The sequence below is a fragment of the Somniosus microcephalus genome, chromosome 18 (genome assembly GCF_052327205.1).
Source record: "Somniosus microcephalus isolate GS21.2 chromosome 18, FLI_Smic_1.0, whole genome shotgun sequence".
Lineage (NCBI taxonomy): Eukaryota > Metazoa > Chordata > Chondrichthyes > Squaliformes > Somniosidae > Somniosus > Somniosus microcephalus.
The window spans coordinates 79,280,066-79,301,102 of record NC_141004.1 but is presented as its reverse complement, the minus strand read 5'-3'; the positions used below and the strand labels follow the sequence as shown (position 1 = coordinate 79,301,102).

The window sequence follows — 21,037 nt, the reverse complement described above, 5'->3', positions numbered from 1 at the left end:
CTTTTAACCCTTTCAATCCCTCCTGTTGGTCCCGCACCAAATTTAAACTTTGGCTAGGGATACCAACTTCTCTTCCACTTTTATCATCCCCGGGATTACTCCTATACTGATGGCTTAAACTTAGTACCTAAGTTCGTCTTTCCCCTCTGTCTATCTTGTTGAGCTAGGCGTGGTAGTCTGTGAAAATGAACAAAGAACTTTACATGTATGTTCCTATCTCTATCAGTTCATTATCCCGCATTAACTGTTCGGTTTCTGGCTCAATATTGATTATATCAACTGTAGCAACCGGCACTACTCGGGACGCAGCTGCCCTATACCGTCATTATAACACAAAATAATACTACAACTATAATGACAATTATAAGTCCTTATCATTTCTATTTGTCTTTTGATGCTTGATATTCGACCTTGCTGGCATTTATGCTATCTTTTTCCGCTTGCCTGTTGTCAGTCCCTGGTCTAAGAATTAAAACCCATCTTTGAATCTAATAGCTATTTCTTACAATTCCCTTTTTTTTTGAGGAAATATCCTTATTGACTTCTCACAATCGACTCTTGACTAATCTAGCTAGCTCTTATTGCTCTCTCAACTTGGGCGTTAGTTAGTAGGGAGTCTTGAAGATTTCTCCCTTCCTTACAGTCCATTCCTTTGAGGAGAAGGAGCAACCTCTGACCCCTTACTCAAATTCAATTCACTGTTCCGGTGTTCCAATTCTGCCCCGCCTGGGGCATCCTCTGTTTCTTCTATCTTTCCTGCTGTTACCCCGCCTGGGGTCTCCTCTACATCGCTTCGGATCTTCTCTTTTGGTGTGCTCAATTAATTTGTTAGTGCTTGTCAGTCATGGGCATGAGTACCCAATTGGCTTATGTATCAAAGTCTTACTCCACACGTTACATATATCAAATACACTATCATTATAAGTTGGATAACTACCAGAGCATGTGAAATAATACAAACCTCAGGGTGTGCTGCTGTATTAAGCCCAATATCCCATCAATGTGAGTTGTCCGCTATGCTGTCAATTTCAATATCTATTCTCGAGTTGTCTTGCTCCAAAACACACAAATGCTTTAGGGAGGAGTTCAGTCGCATCATGAGCTCACTGAAACCCACAAACAACAGGGGAATGTCATATCCGAGTATCCGAATTGTGCCACATAATTGTGTAGCTCATACTTAAAAACATGTTGGTTGATGGGACAGGTCCTGTTAGACCCGTAAAGCATGGTAATTGCAGTAGTAGTGACACAGGAGGCACCACTAAAATCACCTCATACTGGATTCGTACTGGTTTTTCCCACGCTCTGTTACCTACAAAACACAGTTATTACAGTCACAGTTAAATTCAGTCTTACAATCATATCAAATACATTACAGTTCAACATCTAATCAACAAATCATGGATTTAAAAGATTCTCCAGATCTCTTTTTTGCTCGTATCCATCTTGTGGATAATTCTTACTAAACATGATTTCTCCTTGGCCCTCAATTGTATCAATCTAGATTCCATGTAACTCTCCACTTCAACTTCAATTTCAATCCCTCTAACAGGTATACCAGTGTGTTTAACTCTATTCTGATTGTTTCATTAATTAGATAGTTTCTCGATGGAGTATGTGTCAATGCTTTAAAAGTTGTCTCGCTCTCCTGAGCCACATTAACTATTTCATGTTTTGCTGTTGTCAAGTAACTGAGCATGTCTGAGACCCGTCCTTCAGTGCAAATTCACCATACATTCCTGGATGGTAATTACTTCATACGTTACAAATCACAGTTGCACAATATCATGCCACCCATGCCATCCAATACAAGCCTTTCTCGGGTTTTCAGGTATCTTATCAAAAGATTGTAGTCGTCTAATGGCTGAATACTTCTTCAAGGTCTTACTTGCTGCTATTTAAGCTTTGACCTGAGCTCTTTCCTGTAGTTGTGCTTTCACTAATGCGGTTTTCTCAGCTATTAGGCTCTCTAAAAGCATAATCTGTTGCTTAAAGTTATTCTCAAGATTCAACTTTTCTTTTTCCACGGTCTCTATTGTTGCCTGACTTTTCTCAATGTTTTCCGAAAACTGCTTTAACCTGTCAACTTTTTCAAGTAAAGCATCTTCCTTCTCAGCTAGAAGGGAGGCAAGAGAATTTTCATTCTGCTTTGACTTCATTAATTTATTCTCCAAGTCTGAAACCAGTTCTTCCTTGGTCTGGCAATCTACCTGGAGATTTAGTAAGCAGCCGTTCAAATTATTTTCTTCTTGTTTCAGATCATCGAGTTCAGACTGATTTTTTTTTCAGTTTTGTTTCTGCTCTTTTAAACTGCCTGAGAGCATTTTGCAAGTTCCCATTCAGTAGTGTAATTCTCCTGTTTCAATCTTACACCCTCAATCACTTTCCTTTAATTACCATTCATATCTCATTCATGAGTCCTGGAAAAACTTTACCGTCCAGTACAATATTTAAGATAGAAAACATAGATCAAACGTTCTCACTTGATCCAAGTTATTAACACATTTTATTATCATTATTTTTAGAGGATCTTTTATTTTCCCAAAAGTAACCAAATATATTGTGCCTGAGTCCATTTTGTCATTTCAAAATTATCCCAAAATCCAAATAGCAGTACAGTTGAACTGACAGGTTTTGTCAATGTTCAATTTCATCTCTATCAATTTATCTTCCATTTCCAATTTCAGGAACAAGTGATTCTCAGGCTAGGTAGCTTACACAGTGTTTTTAACATTAGAGACAGAAGTGCTGCAAATAGTTTACAAGGTAACTTCCATATAACAGATGAAAGAAGGGAATCCATTGTGACTCTGCTTAGAGCCCAAGGGGTTAATTTATCAAATCTTAATTTTCCCTCTGTCACTGTGGTGAAATAATAACTTAAAATTAAGAAACTTAAATTTAATAATGTCCAATATCTTTAGATTTCATACTAAAGTTGTTGCTTGGTGAACTTAAACAGCTGTCAGTGGAAAGGGTTAACTCCTTTGCAGGTTTTTAAGAAGGTGGAGCAAAACATTATCAAATGCACGCAACTGCGTCAATTCACGTAAATCAAAAAAAAAAACACTTTCCTGATCGAAAGACAGTTGTGTTTTCACACTTTAACTAAACACGAACACGGAGGTAAGAAAGACGGGAATGAGCAAAGTTCACAAGCTAAGTAAGTCTTTGTAAGGAACTCTGCAACTATCGGATGTTCTTGCGGAGCGGAGTTATCTTATTCAATGCGGTCTACACAAATTTACACCAACCAAAATTTCACCGTGGCCACAATGAAAGTCTGGTTTTAATAGGTTAATTAACCTCATAACTCCAATTTAATCCAGATCTTGTAAACATTCAAATTAATTTTCTTCCAAGCACATTGGCAACTGTAACTTTAAGGCAGAAGCTTATCTTTTGTAAAACTATGGACAGACAAACAAAACAAAATAGCACATTCTTGTAGAAAACAGTAAATTACGTCATATTTTCTTATCAAATCAAACTGCTTTAGAAGATTTCACCATAGCAACCGCGACTCCAAGGTTAAATCTTAGACTGAAACTTAATCTTTTGTTATACAAACTTTTTGTTGCTCTTCTCAGTTTTTACATACCAGCTTAACTTAAATTAGTTCAAAGGTTTTTTTTCAATTCTTGGGGCACAATCTTATTCGCACATGCTTCCAAAATCCAAGACAAGACAAAAGTTTTTAAACGCTTTTAACACAGAGAAGTGGGTGGAGCTAAAACAAACATAACAGAATCTTTCTTTTAAAGACAGACTTTCAGACAAAAGAAATACTGTAACTTCTTAAACATTCATAGTCAGGAAAACTTTCACACAAACTGAAATTCCAGCATTTTTTAAGGTTCCTTTCACTCAGCAAATCTTGTGTTTTATTTGTCTCAGCACAAATGTTAATAACTTCCATGTCAGTAAAACTTTAAGTTTCTCTTTTTTTTCCCTCTTTTTCCATCGGTGTCCCTATCTTCTTTCTCCTTGTTTATCCTTTAGTTTTGCCAATTTTTTTTCTCTAATTTTGTCACCTGCTCCTGTAGATTTTCGTTTTAATTTCCTCGGTCTTTTGAATGACCGTTACTAATTGTTGTACCAATATAACTCCCGCTTTCTTTGTCTTACTTCCCTTTTGTGTCTCCCACCATTCTCGTTGGTACACTGGTACCTTAGACGGATCCCATCCATCCTTTTTCATCTTATCTATCAAACCCTTCTGATCGTCAGCATAGAGCCAACTCAATGAGCCCGGCAGTCCCCTATCTGGGCCTCCGCCTTCTGCCATAATGTATTATTTTTGATACTAGTCTACCGCGTTCCGGTCCTCCCTAGTAACTCGTTCTCAGAGGTCTACCTATCATCCACCACTAGTGATGGCGGTCCTGACTTGTAACTATCTCGCTGTCAGAGGTGATTATTTCACTTGTAGCCGTTAATACATTATTATTACCATACGTCGCGTCATGCAATACAACAGAGAGACTTTTAGTCTGTCTCGGATTCCCAACTAACTCTGGCCTTCACATGGGGCCCAATTGCCCTCTTAATTCCGGCTCAGTATGGGTCCTCGAGACATTTACATTCCGAAATAACACATCAGATGTCAATCAACTTAACCACTTATTTAGACTTATCCACTATTTGAATTTATCCACTATTTAAACTTATCCACTATTTAAACTGCATCTCTCACCCGTCACGGATACCAGATTCTTTTGGTACTGCGTCGCTGTCACACCGCCCTTCCGAGTGATCCAATTTCTGGACGGTCAAGATTTGACGACTCGCCCCGTTCAGTGGTGCAGGCGGTCTTCCAGTTCTGAAGTACCCTGCTCGCAGCACCAATTTGTTGTGGTGAAAATAAATTCACATCTAAACCATGTAAAAGTAAAAAGATGCAGTTTATTATCAGAGCTCTGGGAGAAGAGTCTCAGACCCCACGGTCTGTGCGAGCACCTTCTCGTTCTCTCTTGGTTGGTACAGCTTTTTATTCTATTTTCATCCAATCACATTGTATTACAATAATCACCTGATCACATATGGATTCTTTTCAGTATTAGTAATGGTTAGTTACATCTTACTATGCCTTTGGTCACAGGTCAAATTCCCATGACCCCTATATTCTGCTGTGTCTACAATTTTTAGCTAAAGCAGCACATTCCTTATCACTTACACAAAACGCATATATTCTGTCTGGTCCCACAACTGCGTCTTATCTTGGTTTTTCGAAGCTTCTCACATTGTTCTTTGTTTAGTTTTGCCTTTTTACGTAAGTCAATTTTTATTGTGATATTTCTTATCTCAACCTGGTTTCTTTTAATCACTTTCACATGACCCCACTCCTTTGTTCTGATTTTAATTTTGCTGGCATCACTTAAGTAGTGGTCACCTCGGCTGTCTGAATTCTGAGAGGGTTCAATTTAACCCCTTCAATACAATAGCTAATTAATCCTCCCCTGCAATCATTCTGCCGGTTAGGCCCTCGTGACCCTTCTTGGTCTGCAATACTGGGCTGCAGGTCATAGGTTACAGTATCAACAACTCGTTTGTAACAGAGCCCATTCTTTCTGTTCTGTTTCTTATCTCTGCCACCTGGATTATGACGTCTGGTTCTACAGGCAGCCAGACCATATTTGCTAGGCTGAGGCTTCTTTAATAATCTACGCAAGCCATTTTGTTTCTTTATGTTACTACTTTAAGTTTAGCTGATTTTATTAAATCTTTCTCACAGTTCAGCATTAGCTGTGTGTAGCTTGGTAACTATGCCTTATCTTATTCTTGCAAGGCTCCATTGTATAAAGTCCTTGAGCTGGGCAGACATTTTATCACCACCTGGCTTCTCCTCAGCTCTTAGTGATTTTGCACATAACCCCTTTGATGTGGATCCCCTATTACTGTTATGATGTGGATCCCCTATTACTGTTATGATGTGGATCCCCTATTACTGTTATGATGTGGATCCCCTATTACTGTTATGATGTGGATCCTCTATTACTGTTATGATGTGGATCCTCTATTACTGTTATGATGTGGATCCCCTATTACTGTTATGATGTGGATCCTCTATTACTGTTATGATGTGGATCCTCTATTACTGTTATGATGTGGATCCCCTATTACTGTTGTGATGTGGATTCCCTATTACTGTTATGATGTGGATTCCCTATTACTGTTATGATGTGGATCCTCTATTACTGTTTTGATGTGGATCCCCTATTACTGTTGTGATGTGGATTCCCTATTACTGTTATGATGTGGATCCCCGATTACTGTTATGATGTGGATCCCCTATTACTGTTATGATGTGGATTCCCTATTACTGTTATGACGTGGATCCCCTATTACTGTTATGATGTGGATCCTCTATTACTGTTTTGATGTGGATCCCCTATTACTGTTGTGATGTGGATTCCCTATTACTGTTATGATGTGGATTCCCTATTACTGTTATGATGTGGATCCTCTATTACTGTTTTGATGTGGATCCCCTATTACTGTTGTGATGTGGATTCCCTATTACTGTTATGATGTGGATCCCCGATTACTGTTATGATGTGGATCCCCTATTACTGTTATGATGTGGATTCCCTATTACTGTTATGACGTGGATCCCCTATTACTGTTATGATGTGGATCCTCTATTACTGTTTTGATGTGGATCCCCTATTACTGTTATGATGTGGATCCTCTATTACTGTTATGATGTGGATCCTCTATTACTGTTATGATGTGGATCCCCTATTACTGTTATGATGTGGATCCCCTATTACTGTTATGATGTGGATCCTCTATTACTGTTATGATGTGGATCCCCTATTACGGTTATGATGTGGATCAGCTATTACTGTTATGACGTGGATCCCCTATTACGGTTATGATGTGGATCCCCTATTACTGTTATGACGTGGATCCCCTATTACTGTTATGATGTGGATCCCCTATTACTGTTATGATGTGGATCCCCTATTACTGTTATGATGTGGATCCCCTATTACTGTTATGATGTGGATCCCCTATTACTGTTATGATGTGGATCCTCTATTACTGTTATGATGTGGATCCCCTATTACTGTTATGATGTGGATCCCCTATTACTGTTATGATGTGGATCCCCTATTACTGTTATGATGTGGATCCCCTATTACTGTTATGATGTGGATCCCCTATTACTGTTATGATGTGGATCCTCTATTACTGTTATGATGTGGATCCTCTATTACTGTTATGATGTGGATCCCCTATTACTGTTATGATGTGGATCCTCTATTACTGTTATGATGTGGATCCCCTATTACTGTTATGATGTGGATCCCCTATTACTGTTATGATGTGGATCCTCTATTACTGTTATGATGTGGATCCCCTATTACTGTTATGATGTGGATCCCCTATTACTGTTATGATGTGGATCCCCTATTACTGTTATGATGTGGATCCCCTATTACTGTTATGATGTGGATCCTCTATTACTGTTATGATGTGGATCCCCTATTACTGTTATGATGTGGATCCCCTATTACTGTTATGATGTGGATCCTCTATTACTGTTATGATGTGGATCCCCTATTACTGTTATGATGTGGATCCCCTATTACTGTTATGATGTGGATTCCCTATTACTGTTATGATGTGGATCCCCTATTACTGTTATGATGTGGATCCCCTATTACTGTTATGATGTGGATTCCCTATTACTGTTATGATGTGGATCCTCTATTACTGTTATGATGTGGATCCCCTATTACTGTTATGATGTGGATTCCCTATTACTTTTATGATGTGGATTCCCTATTACTGTTATGATGTGGATCCCCTATTACTGTTATGATGTGGATTCCCTATTACTGTTATGATGTGGATCCTCTATTACTGTTATGATGTGGATCCCCTATTACTGTTATGATGTGGATCCCCTATTACTGTTATGATGTGGATTCCCTATTACTGTTATGATGTGGATCCTCTATTACTGTTATGATGTGGATCCCCTATTACTGTTATGATGTGGATCCTCTATTACTGTTATGATGTTGATCCCCTATTACTGTTGTGATGTGGATCCCCTATTACTGTTATGATGTGGATCCCCCATTACTGTTATGATGTGGATTCCCTATTACTGTTATGACGTGGATCCCCTATTACTGTTATGATGTGGATCCTCTATTACTGTTTTGATGTGGATCCCCTATTACTGTTATGATGTGGATCCTCTATTACTGTTATGATGTGGATCCTCTATTACTGTTATGATGTGGATCCCCTATTACTGTTGTGATGTGGATTCCCTATTACTGTTATGATGTGGATTCCCTATTACTGTTATGATGTGGATCCTCTATTACTGTTTTGATGTGGATCCCCTATTACTGTTGTGATGTGGATTCCCTATTACTGTTATGATGTGGATCCCCGATTACTGTTATGATGTGGATCCCCTATTACTGTTATGATGTGGATTCCCTATTACTGTTATGACGTGGATCCCCTATTACTGTTATGATGTGGATCCTCTATTACTGTTTTGATGTGGATCCCCTATTACTGTTGTGATGTGGATTCCCTATTACTGTTATGATGTGGATTCCCTATTACTGTTATGATGTGGATCCTCTGTTACTGTTTTGATGTGGATCCCCTATTACTGTTGTGATGTGGATTCCCTATTACTGTTATGATGTGGATCCCCGATTACTGTTATGATGTGGATCCCCTATTACTGTTATGATGTGGATTCCCTATTACTGTTATGACGTGGATCCCCTATTACTGTTATGATGTGGATCCTCTATTACTGTTTTGATGTGGATCCCCTATTACTGTTATGATGTGGATCCTCTATTACTGTTATGATGTGGATCCTCTATTACTGTTATGATGTGGATCCCCTATTACTGTTATGATGTGGATCCCCTATTACTGTTATGATGTGGATCCTCTATTACTGTTATGATGTGGATCCCCTATTACGGTTATGATGTGGATCAGCTATTACTGTTATGACGTGGATCCCCTATTACGGTTATGATGTGGATCCCCTATTACTGTTATGACGTGGATCCCCTATTACTGTTATGATGTGGATCCCCTATTACTGTTATGATGTGGATCCCCTATTACTGTTATGATGTGGATCCCCTATTACTGTTATGATGTGGATCCTCTATTACTGTTATGATGTGGATCCCCTATTACTGTTATGATGTGGATCCCCTATTACTGTTATGATGTGGATCCCCTATTACTGTTATGATGTGGATCCCCTATTACTGTTATGATGTGGATCCCCTATTACTGTTATGATGTGGATCCTCTATTACTGTTATGATGTGGATCCTCTATTACTGTTATGATGTGGATCCCCTATTACTGTTATGATGTGGATCCCCTATTACTGTTATGATGTGGATCCCCTATTACTGTTATGATGTGGATCCCCTATTACTGTTATGATGTGGATTCCCTATTACTGTTATGATGTGGATTCCCTATTACTGTTATGATGTGGATCCCCTATTACTGTTATGATGTGGATTCCCTATTACTGTTATGATGTGGATCCTCTATTACTGTTATGATGTGGATCCCCTATTACTGTTATGATGTGGATCCCCTATTACTGTTATGATGTGGATTCCCTATTACTGTTATGATGTGGATCCTCTATTACTGTTATGATGTGGATCCTCTATTACTGTTATGATGTGGATCCTCTATTATGTTATGATGTGGATCCCCTATTACTGTTATGATGTGGATCCCCTATTACTGTTATGATGTGGATCCCCTATTACTGTTATGATGTGGATTCCCTATTACTGTTATGATGTGGATCCCCTATTACTGTTATGATGTGGATTCCCTATTACTGTTATGATGTGGATCCTCTATTACTGTTATGATGTGGATCCCCTATTACTGTTATGATGTGGATCCCCTATTACTGTTATGATGTGGATTCCCTATTACTGTTATGATGTGGATCCTCTATTACTGTTATGATGTGGATCCCCTATTACTGTTATGATGTGGACCCCCTATTACTGTTGTGATGTGGATTCCCTATTACTGTTATGATGTGGATTCCCTATTATTGTTATGATGTGGATTCCCTATTACTGTTATGATGTGGATTCCCTATTACTGTTATGATGTGGATTCCCTATTATTGTTATGATGTGGATTCCCTATTACTGTTATGATGTGGATCCCCTATTACTGTTATGATGTGGATCCTCTATTACTGTTATGATGTGGATTCCCTATTACTGTTATGATGTGGATCCCCTATTACTGTTATGATGTGGATCCTCTATTACTGTTATGATGTGGATTCCCTATTACTGTTATGATGTGGATCCTCTATTACTGTTATGATGTGGATCCTCTATTACTGTTATGATGTGGATCCCCTATTACTGTTGTGATGTGGATTCCCTATTACTCTTATGATGTGGATCCCCTATTACTGTTATGATGTGGATCCCCTATTACTGTTATGATGTGGATCCCCTATTACTGTTATGATGTGGATCCCCTATTACTGTTATGATGTGGATCCCCTATTACTGTTATGATGTGGATCCCCTATTACTGTTATGATGTGGATCCCCTATTACTGTTATGATGTGGATCCCCTATTACTGTTATGATGTGGATCCCCTATTACTGTTATGATGTGGATTCCCTATTACTGTTATGATGTGGATTCCCTATTACTGTTATGATGTGGATCCCCTATTACTGTTGTGATGTGGATCCCCTATTACTGTTATGATGTGGATTCCCTATTACTGTTATGATGTGGATCCCCTATTACTGTTATGATGTGGATCCCCTATTACTGTTATGATGTGGATCCACTATTACTGTTATGATGTGGATCCCCTATTACTGTTATGATGTGGATCCCCTATTACTGTTATGATGTGGATTCCCTATTACTGTTATGATGTGGATCCCCGATTACTGTTATGATGTGGATCCCCTATTACTGTTATGATGTGGATTCCCTATTACTGTTATGATGTGGATTCCCTATTACTGTTATGACGTGGATCCCCTATTACTGTTATGATGTGGATCCTCTATTACTGTTTTGATGTGGATCCCCTATTACTGTTATGATGTGGATCCTCTATTACTGTTATGATGTGGATCCTCTATTACTGTTATGATGTGGATCCCCTATTACTGTTATGATGTGGATCCCCTATTACTGTTATGATGTGGATCCTCTATTACTGTTATGATGTGGATCCCCTATTACGGTTATGATGTGGATCAGCTATTACTGTTATGACGTGGATCCCCTATTACGGTTATGATGTGGATCCCCTATTACTGTTATGACGTGGATCCCCTATTACTGTTATGATGTGGATCCCCTATTACTGTTATGATGTGGATCCCCTATTACTGTTATGATGTGGATCCCCTATTACTGTTATGATGTGGATCCTCTATTACTGTTATGATGTGGATCCCCTATTACTGTTATGATGTGGATCCCCTATTACTGTTATGATGTGGATCCCCTATTACTGTTATGATGTGGATCCCCTATTACTGTTATGATGTGGATCCCCTATTACTGTTATGATGTGGATCCTCTATTACTGTTATGATGTGGATCCTCTATTACTGTTATGATGTGGATCCCCTATTACTGTTATGATGTGGATCCCCTATTACTGTTATGATGTGGATCCCCTATTACTGTTATGATGTGGATCCCCTATTACTGTTATGATGTGGATTCCCTATTACTGTTATGATGTGGATTCCCTATTACTGTTATGATGTGGATCCCCTATTACTGTTATGATGTGGATTCCCTATTACTGTTATGATGTGGATCCTCTATTACTGTTATGATGTGGATCCCCTATTACTGTTATGATGTGGATCCCCTATTACTGTTATGATGTGGATTCCCTATTACTGTTATGATGTGGATCCTCTATTACTGTTATGATGTGGATCCTCTATTACTGTTATGATGTGGATCCTCTATTATGTTATGATGTGGATCCCCTATTACTGTTATGATGTGGATCCCCTATTACTGTTATGATGTGGATCCCCTATTACTGTTATGATGTGGATCCCCTATTACTGTTATGATGTGGATTCCCTATTACTGTTATGATGTGGATCCCCTATTACTGTTATGATGTGGATCCTCTATTACTGTTATGATGTGGATCCCCTATTACTGTTATGATGTGGATCCCCTATTACTGTTATGATGTGGATTCCCTATTACTGTTATGATGTGGATCCTCTATTACTGTTATGATGTGGATCCCCTATTACTGTTATGATGTGGATCCCCTATTACTGTTATGATGTGGATTCCCTATTACTGTTATGATGTGGATCCTCTATTACTGTTATGATGTGGATCCCCTATTACTGTTATGATGTGGATCCCCTATTACTGTTGTGATGTGGATTCCCTATTACTGTTATGATGTGGATTCCCTATTATTGTTATGATGTGGATTCCCTATTACTGTTATGATGTGGATCCCCTATTACTGTTATGATGTGGATCCTCTATTACTGTTATGATGTGGATTCCCTATTACTGTTATGATGTGGATCCCCTATTACTGTTATGATGTGGATCCTCTATTACTGTTATGATGTGGATTCCCTATTACTGTTATGATGTGGATCCTCTATTACTGTTATGATGTGGATCCTCTATTACTGTTATGATGTGGATCCCCTATTACTGTTGTGATGTGGATCCTCTATTACTGTTATGATGTGGATCCCCTATTACTGTTATGATGTGGATCCCCTATTACTGTTATGATGTGGATCCCCTATTACTGTTATGATGTGGATTCCCTATTACTGTTATGATGTGGATCCTCTATTACTGTTTTGATGTGGATCCCCTATTACTGTTATGATGTGGATCCCCTATTACTGTTATGATGTGGATCCCCTATTACTGTTATGATGTGGATTCCCTATTACTGTTATGATGTGGATCCTCTATTACTGTTATGATGTGGATCCCCTATTACTGTTGTGATGTGGATTCCCTATTACTGTTATGATGTGGATCCCCTATTACTGTTATGATGTGGATCCCCTATTACTCTTATGATGTGGATCCCCTATTACTGTTATGATGTGGATCCCCTATTACTGTTATGATGTGGATCCCCTATTACTGTTATGATGTGGATCCCCTATTACTGTTATGATGTGGATCCCCTATTACTGTTATGATGTGGATCCCCTATTACTGTTATGATGTGGATTCCCTATTACTGTTATGATGTGGATTCCCTATTACTGTTATGATGTGGATCCTCTATTACTGTTATGATGTGGATCCCCTATTACTGTTGTGATGTGGATCCCCTATTACTGTTATGATGTGGATTCCCTATTACTGTTATGATGTGGATCCCCTATTACTGTTATGATGTGGATCCCCTATTACTGTTATGATGTGGATCCCCTATTACTGTTATGATGTGGATTCCCTATTACTGTTATGATGTGGATCCCCTATTACTGTTATGATGTGGATTCCCTATTACTGTTATGATGTGGATCCCCTATTACTGTTATGATGTGGATCCCCTATTACTGTTATGATGTGCATCCCCTATTACTGTTATGATGTGGATTCCGAGGCCCTGTTGTGTGTCTGATGCTGCAGTGATAATTTTCTGACACTCTTTGTAAACAGTTTCCACTCAGACACCCCGTCCCGGAGCCCTATGGTGGTTGGTCTCACAAATGGTAGGTTGAATATTCTCCTCAGTAATGGTGACTTGATATCTCCTAAGTGTTCGGTTTTGGTTAAATCGGTTATCAGCTCAAGAACTGCACATTAGCGCCTGAGACAAAGGGTAGCAGGATTAATAAAGTCTGGAAGAGAGCAGGATTCCAGATAACGGGACAGTCAATGTGGAAATGAACAGGTAAGGAGGAATTCAGCTGTCGTGAACTACATTCCTCGAATGGACACTCAGATCCCATCAGCCTCTTCTTCCCTTCAGTCACCGCTTTCTGGTTGATCCTTAATGACAGAGGACAAGGGCAATGAAATGTTAGAATCTTGCCCTAGATTGAATGACAGACAATATAAATAACTTTCCATAATGACAGAGTGGTGGAAGGGAAGTTTCCTCACAGTAATGTGTGTCTTTGAGAAATACCCTTATCTTCAGAAGCTGTGTAATGTGTCAGACTGTGCGAATTCAGACAGTTTTCAGAAAAACAGCGAAATCGTTTTGAACATTTTTGAAAGAATGAGTGTTAAATTTGGCAAGTTTGAAGTTTATACAACATAAACAATAATTGTGTGTTTAACCCCTAAGCCAGCCCCTTTTTAAAATGGTAATTAAAATTATAAAAAGTAGAAGTATTTTACAATTATTGCAACTGGATGGTGCAATGGGTTAGACACTTGCCTTTTCCCTCTGGAACCTGAGTCCAGATCAGACTGTTGGCTGGACGGCTCTTGTGTGCAGAGTTTGGGCAGTTCCATGGTATTGCTTGCAGACATTAAAAAATACAAAATAATATTTTAATTTTTTTTCTCTCTCTCACATGGCAGCTGTTGATGATTCTGCCATTTACACCACATCTAGCGTCATCTTTACATACATAGAAACATAGAAGATAGGAGCAGGAGTAGGCCATTCGGCCCCTCGAGCCTGCTCCGCCATTCAATGAGATCATGGCTGATCATCCAAATTCAGTACCCTGTCCCTGCCTTCTCCCCATATCCCTTGATCCCTTTAGCCTCAAGAAATATATCTAACTCCTTCTTGAATATATTTAATGAATTGGCCTCAACTGCCTTGTGTGGTAGAGAATTCCACAGGTTCACCACTCTCTGGGTGAAGAAATTCCTCCACATCTCAGTCCTAAATGGCTTACCCCTTATCCTTAGACTGTGACCCCTGGTTCTGGACTCCCCCGCCATCGGGAACATCCTTCCTGCATCTAGTCCTGTTAGAATTTTATAAGTTTCAATGAGATCCCCTCTCATTCTTTTAAACTCCAGCGAGTATAAGCCCAATCGACCCAATCTCTCCTCATACGTCATTCCTGCCATCCCAGGTATCAGTCTGGCGAATCTTCGCTGCACTCCCTCCAAGGCAAGAACATCCTTCCTCAGATAAGGTGACCAAAACTGCACACAATACTCAAGGTGTGGTCTCACCAAGGCCCTGTACAACTGCAGCAAGACATCCTTGCTCTTGTACTCGAATCCTCTCGCTACGAAGGCCAACATACCATTTGCCTTCTTAACCGCCTGCTGCACCTGCATGCTTACCTTGTCTCATTACTATCTCCTTTTGCCTTGCACCATCATCCCTTTTGTCTTTTAATCTCTCCTGCCTTCCATCCTATCAGACCTTCCCTTCTGTTCTTTCCTCCCTCTGCCTGGCCTGCTGAGTATTTCCAGCATTTCCTGTTTTTATTTCAGATTTCCAGCATCCGCAGTATTTTGCTTTTGTAAAAACTATGTTTGTCTCTTCCTCTTCTCTGATTCTCACTCACTCTCTAATTCTTTCCATCAGACTGACCGCTTGCAGCCCATTCTGTCATGGAAGTCCTCCTAATGCAGTTAACAACTACAGGTAAATCTTGAAAGAAAGTTAATCTCCGTAATTTCACCCTGATCCCAAAAGATAATCCGGGATATGAGCCCATATCACATGTTCACCGTAGTTTGAATGTATTTCGTAGATGATGCTCTCTTGCTTCAGGAGGACTGAGAAATAGTGTTTCACAGAGTATCTACACATCCAGATTTTATCTCCATAAACCTCATTCCAGTTTTTAACCAAGTATTCATCCTTTCTTTTCTTAGAGAAGTTAAATGCCACCATTATCTACTTCTGATTGGAATCGGTCCCACGGATCTACCACACTGTTGGGGGAAAATGGTCTTCCAATCTCTTATTTCACTTGAAGGTTTCCAGCTTTTGATAATCTGGAATCTGCCAACTGTTGCAGCCTCAACTCCACCCTCAGAACAGGGCAAGGACCGCCAGTGGCTCTGAAGGTGACCGTGGATCTGAACCTTTATGCGTCTCGCTCCTTCCAGGCTGCTGCTGGAGATGTAAGCAACATCTTGCAGTTTACAGTGCACTAAGGGAGGTCACTGAAGCTTTCCATGCAATGAGAGCTAACGTTATTTAATTCCCCTGTGCCAGAGAGAAGCAGGCAGAGTGAGAACAAGTGTTTGCAAGGTTTTCAGGCTTTCCCCATGGCAGGGTACCATTGACTGCACGCACATTGCTTTCCCAGCACCTCGTGTCAACTCTGCCATGTACCTGAACTGAAAGGATTCCACTCCCTCAATGTGCAGCTGGCGTGTGACCATAGGCAGCACATCAGGCAGGTCAATGCCCGGTATCCTGGCAGCAGTCACGATGCATTCATTCTGTGGCAGTCCTGTGTGCCAGCTGTATTTCAGCCACCATGGCAAACCAAAGGGTGGCTACTGGGCGATAAGGGCTAACCGCTGACAACATGGCTCCTGACTCCGGTTCGTGCCCCACGCACACGTGCGCAGCAGGCGTACAATGAGAGCCATGCTGCTGCAAGAAATCTGATAGAGCAGACCATTGCCATGCTGAAGCAATGATTTCGCTGCCTGGACCCTCCAGAGGAGCCCTGCAGTACTCAGCTGAGCGGGTCTCAAGATTTGTGGTGGTATGGTGCATGCTGCACAATCTTGCCATCACGAGGGAACAGCCCTTGCTACCATCTATCAGGCGAGATACTGAGGAGGAGGAGGCAGATCAGGAGGCAAATGAGGACGAGGAGGAGGAAGAGGAAGGGAGGCTGCAGCCTAGACAACCCCGTTCTGCCCGGGCTGTACTGAAGAACTAATTTAAGTGCGATACCAGTAACCGCAACCCCAATTCCTCATTCACCAACAGTCCCACACTCCTTACCCTCCCTCTGTCATTGACCATCACATCATCCTCTTGCCCACAATGCAATATTAAAAGCCAACACAAAATACACATTCCAACCCAAATTTATAAATTAAATAATGCCATATTGCATACAAAAATAAACTGTTTCACCCTCGTGCATTCCCTTAGTGCCTGTCTTCCGTGTGCCTTTGCCTGTCCTGGTGCTCCTACAAGGTGCTTCCCCAGTGGCTGCAGCATGGCTGGTGGAAGGCTGCTGACTTTCAGTGGAGGAGACTGCAGATAGCTTTGGAGGACGACCTCAAGCAGCTCTGGGCCTAGAAGGCCTGGCTTCAGACTGTACCATCTCGGCCTGGGTGGCAGCAGTCTGAGCTGGCTGGCTAACAGGCAAGGGCACTGGTGAAGTGGCAGGGGTGCAAGCACAAGTGCTCTCATCCTGAGAGGGGACAGCAGGTTCGTGCTCCATGGAGCCATTGCCACCCACCTCAGCAATCCTAGTAATCTAGTTCTGACGAAAGGTCATCGACCAGAAACGTTAACTCTGTTTCTCTCTCCACAGATGCTGTCTGACCTGCTGAGTATTTCCAGTATTTTCTGTTTTTATTTCAGATTTCCAGCATATTTTGCTTTTGTCATCCTAGTAATCTGTTGGAGGACAGATTGCTGGACTGCCGTGACATGCTGGAAGCCCCTTTGAACACTGGTAACCGCAGCCACAATGGCAGCAGTCTGAGCTTCCACTGCAGCACCCAGACGTTGGGTGGCTGCTGCTTGTGCTGCAATGGAAGCTGCGATATTGGCCATCAGACGCTGCATCATAGTGAGTTCCACAGGTGTGTTGATGGAGTTGGCCACCACTTCCATGCTGGAAAGGATGGGCTCCAAGCTCTTCGCAAAGCCCTGTGCCAAGTTGGTGCCGGCCCCCTCCATGCTCCTTGACACTGCAGGCCAGCCAATGCACCAAGCATTTTGGTGTGTACACCCACCAGCCTGGCCCATCGAAGTCCACATCTTAATCCTCTGCAGCAGAACTTGTGTGTGGCCTCGCCCTCTGGTGAGCTGACACCCCCTGCCCTGGCTACAGGCCACTCCTGCCCGTCAGTGGCTCACCACCTGCGGCTCCCGCCTCGGAGCCATCCTCTGAACTCCGCACCGTGCCGTATCCGAGCTGGAGCCTGCCAGGTGTGTCTTCATCATCACGGTCTTCCTGCTGTGATCAGGGTTTGGATTAATGTTGGGGTTCGGGTGGGGATTGAGGTTGGGGTTGGGAATGGAGCCGGCCCACTCCACCCGCCCTGATGTATCACACAGTGCCCACACAGAGCGCTGCAATAGGCAGCGGGCCCCAGGCTTCGCCAGGCCTTTGGCCAACATGAGGCGCCAGGATGGCAGCAAATTCTCTCGCTGCTGACAGCAGGACAGGAGGCAGTGAGAACACCCCGTCTCCAGGACAACCGGGGCGGGGCCAGATTGACGGATACCAAGGGGCGGGGCCAGAGGCGGAGTGACGGTTACCAGGGCGGCAGGGGGCGGGGCCAGATTGACGGTTGCCAGTGCGGCAGGGGCGGGGCCAGATTGACGGTTACCAGGGCAGCAGGGGGCGGGGCTACAGGCGGAGTGGCGGTTACCAGGGCGGCAGGGGGCGGGGCCAGAAGCGGAGTTACGGTTACCAGGGGGCGGGGCCAGAGGCGGAGTGACGGTTACCAGGGCGGCAGGGGGCGGGGCGAGGCGGAGTGACGGTTACCAGGGGGCGGGGCCAGAGGCGGAGTACCGGTTACCAGGGGGCGGGGCCCGAAGCGGAGTGACGGTTACCAGGGCGGGGCCAGAGGCGGAGTGACGGTTACCAGGGGGCGGGGCCAGAGGCGGAGTGACGGTTACCAGGGGGCGGGGCCAGAGGCGGAGTGACGGTTGCCAGGCGGCAGGGGGAGGCGGAGTGACGGTTGCCAGGGCGGCAGGGGGCGGGGCCAGAGGCGGAGTGACGGTTGCCAGGGCGGTAGGGGGCGGGGCCAGAGGCGGAGTGACGGTTGCCAGGGCGGCAGGCGGCCGGTTGGAAGCTGCAGTGCGGCTGTGGAGAGCGGCAGGATGAAGGACCCGGTGGGCTTCCTCCGGCGGCAGCAGGAGGCGGATAGCGGGGATGGGTCGGAGCGCTGGCAGAGGATGGAGACCTTCTACAACAGGAGGTACGGCCCACCTCCGCCCTGGGTGTGGAGAGTATCCCCGGCCGGTTGGAGCCTGGCCCACACCGCCGGGTGCACCGGGGCCTTGGGCTGGCGCCGCTCCAGTGTCCCTGCGGCCCGGCCCCCGGGACAGGCCTGGGGCTGGGAATGGCCGCAGGGCCTCCATCCTCACATGGCGAGCGGGGACTGGGCCGCAGGTAGGGCCTCCCGCCCCCTGTGGAGCTGGAGGCCGGGCCGGGGATCAGGTCCAAATGGACCCGGCGCTGCATCCCCCTGGCATGGTTGGCAGGCCGTGGCTGGAGGGGCTCCTCCGCCTCCGCCTGTGCTGGAGCCGGGGGTGTGGAGCACCAACAGTTGCGAATGGCCGGCGGCCCCGCGTGAGGCTGAGGGTGAAGCTTCCTGCAGACGCTCAGCCACCAGGGTCTGTCCAGACGCTGACTCTGCATTGCTGGCACCTTCTGTGTTTACTCCTGTGACACGGGTTGGGTCCCGGGACCAGCCCAGCCTCGCCCCGCTCAGCACATGGGCGCCGCCTTCTACAGTCACCATTAACCCTTTCCCTCTGCCTTCAATCCAGGCTCTGGCACCAGCTGACGGTGGAACTGCTGGAGTTCACGCTGATTCCATGTTTCCCATCTGGGGACAATCTTTTACAGGTAGGAGGGACAATGCAAGGTTTGTTGATTCTTTGGACTAAACCAACAAAGCAGACATTTCATTAACACTTGGGGTGGGGGTGGAATAGAGTCGGGGATTTTGATGTCCTCTTCTGAAATGAAATGGCAGGTTTGGATGCGAAGCATAATGTGGAGATATTTGGCTGTCAAAGTGAGTGTTTTGTCCTCCTTGAGTAAGCCAGTGTCACTTCACATCCTGCTCTGTCTGTGTCCAACCAAAGTTTTGGCTGGCTTCTAAATCTGTTCCTAACCTGCACTAAGATCCGCTCACACATTGGCTTCACGTCCCCTAATGCCTCTAATGTAAAATTTTCATGCTCGTATTTAAATTTCTTCATGGCCTTGCCCCTCCCCGACTGGAACCACCTCCAGCCCTACAACCTGCCGAGGTCTCTGCGCTCCTGTCGGGTGTGTGGGTCAGAACTTTTTGCCCATCTTTCCCGCAATTCCATGTTTGATTCCCTCTAATCGGGTTTCCGCCCTACCACAGTACTGAAACAGCCATTGGTCACCTAACGGGCCCATCCATGCGGGGCCCGCCTTCCCACAGCCAAACAGAAAGCGAACAAACTCTTCTTTACCCGATCGGATGATGCTTCACTCTCAGTCAAACAGCCTTTTTCACTCGCCAATATTGTTATAACTAATAAACAAAAGTGTTCAGAGAAAATTTAAAAAAACAAAACACTTTTAATGGCCTGGTGATTATCAAAGTCACAAATGACATTCTATGTGACTGTGACCATGGTAAACTATCCCTCCTTGACCTAGCGGCAGTCTTCGACACAGTTGACTACTCCATCCTCCTCCACTGCCTCTCTGCCGCCGTCCAGCTGGGTGGGACTGCCCTTGCTGGTTGCATTCTTATCTATCGAATCATAGCCAGAGAATTGCTTGCAATGGCTTCTCTTCCTGCACCCCCACCGTTACCCCTGGCGTCTCCCAAGGATCTATCCTTGACCCCCTCCTGTTTCTCATCTACGTGCTGGCCCTTGGTGACATCATCCGAAAACGCAATGTCAGGCTCTGCATGTACACTGACAACACTGGATACAACTAAGGCAATGAACCCTGACAATATCCTGTCTGTAGTGCTGAAGACTTGTGCTCCATAACTAGCTACGCCTCTAGCCAAGCTGTTCCAGTACAGCTACAACACTGGCATCTACCTGACAAGGTGGAAAATTGCCCAGGTATGTCTTGTCCACAAAAAGCAGGACAAATCCAATCCGGCCAAATACCG

General features: G+C 43.5%; 1 protein-coding gene and 1 long non-coding RNA gene across 2 annotated transcripts in view; both read left to right on the top strand.

Annotated features, from left to right (window-relative positions):
- Positions 1-2,797: 2,797 nt before the first annotated feature.
- Positions 2,798-16,216, top strand: LOC147105397 (uncharacterized). Its single transcript, XR_015081748.1, has 3 exons — positions 2,798-3,166; positions 15,573-15,632; positions 15,866-16,216. It is a non-coding gene; the product is annotated as an uncharacterized LOC147105397 (long non-coding RNA).
- A 2,740-nt stretch (positions 16,217-18,956) lies between these two features.
- The window catches only part of LOC147105396 (26S proteasome non-ATPase regulatory subunit 13-like), a 62,551-nt gene continuing 60,470 nt past the window's right edge, over positions 18,957-21,037 (top strand). Inside the window, exons 1-2 of the mRNA XM_086011702.1 lie at positions 18,957-19,120; positions 19,695-19,773. Coding sequence (XP_085867828.1) covers positions 19,023-19,120; positions 19,695-19,773 — 177 coding nt within the window. The 5' untranslated portion in view covers positions 18,957-19,022. The remainder of the gene's footprint in view (positions 19,121-19,694; positions 19,774-21,037) is intronic.